The 810-nt window shown below is 68.5% G+C and overlaps 1 protein-coding gene across 1 annotated transcript in view; it reads right to left on the bottom strand.

Moving 5' to 3' along the window:
• TACC3 (transforming, acidic coiled-coil containing protein 3) overlaps window positions 1-810 on the bottom strand; it is a 10090-nt gene that overhangs the window by 2987 nt on the left and 6293 nt on the right. The window contains exons 8-10 of the mRNA XM_014533506.1: window positions 756-810; window positions 458-541; window positions 35-111 (exon numbers count right to left, since the gene is read on the bottom strand). The exon at window positions 756-810 is cut by the window's right edge and continues 5 nt beyond it. Coding sequence (XP_014388992.1) covers window positions 35-111; window positions 458-541; window positions 756-810 — 216 coding nt within the window. The remainder of the gene's footprint in view (window positions 1-34; window positions 112-457; window positions 542-755) is intronic.

The raw sequence follows: 810 nt of genomic DNA on the forward strand, positions 1-810 counted from the left end.
TCACCTCACCCCCGGGTCCCCCCGCAGGCCTCACCCCATCTCCAGGTTTTTCTGGTGCAGCTCCTCACACTGGCTCCTCAGCTGCAGGACCTCCTTCTGCGCTGCCTCCACCTGCACAGGCGGCGTGGACATCACCAGCTGGCCAGCAGGTGCCCACTGAGAGCCCGGGTCCCCCTGGGGTGTGAGCCCATCAAGCTCCCCTTCCTGGGCAGGTGTGTTCCGGGGGGTCCCACGCCTGTGTGTGGGGTGTGGGCTGGGGACGCCTCTTGCTACAGGCCAGGCTGTGGAGCAGCTTGGGAGGGGGAGGGGTGGTGGCAGACAACACCACACTGGAGGCAGCTCAGAGCAGGGCAGGGGCCGTGGGCAGTGAGGTGCAGCCTGGGAGCGTGTGCCAGCTGGGCAGCGGCCGGCTGAGTAAGTGGACACCTGGGGTCCCACCCTCCCAGGCCGCCCTCACCGCCGCATCCAGGTCCCTCTGGCTGTACTGCAGCACGTCCACGAGGGGGCCGCCGGGCCTGAGCACACACGGAGGTGGGGGCACCTGTGGGCGACAGAGACCAGCTGGGCCCAAGCTCCTCTCCCATCCAGCCCCGCCCTGTGGTCAGGGAGGACAGGTCCTGGGGGGCAGGAGGCTCCAGGACTGCACAGTGACCAGAGACAAGCAGGGCCTGTGGCCCCCCTGCCCACAGACCTCTGACCCTTCAGATCCCCGACCATAAATGCACCCTTTACACGACCAAGGGAGAAGCACTCACAGGAAGGGCCGGCGCTGCCGGGAAGTCCAGGTCCACCAGCGGGGCCTCGGGCGGG

Source organism: Myotis brandtii, unplaced genomic scaffold (genome assembly GCF_000412655.1).
Source record: "Myotis brandtii unplaced genomic scaffold, ASM41265v1 scaffold986, whole genome shotgun sequence".
Taxonomy (NCBI): domain Eukaryota; kingdom Metazoa; phylum Chordata; class Mammalia; order Chiroptera; family Vespertilionidae; genus Myotis; species Myotis brandtii.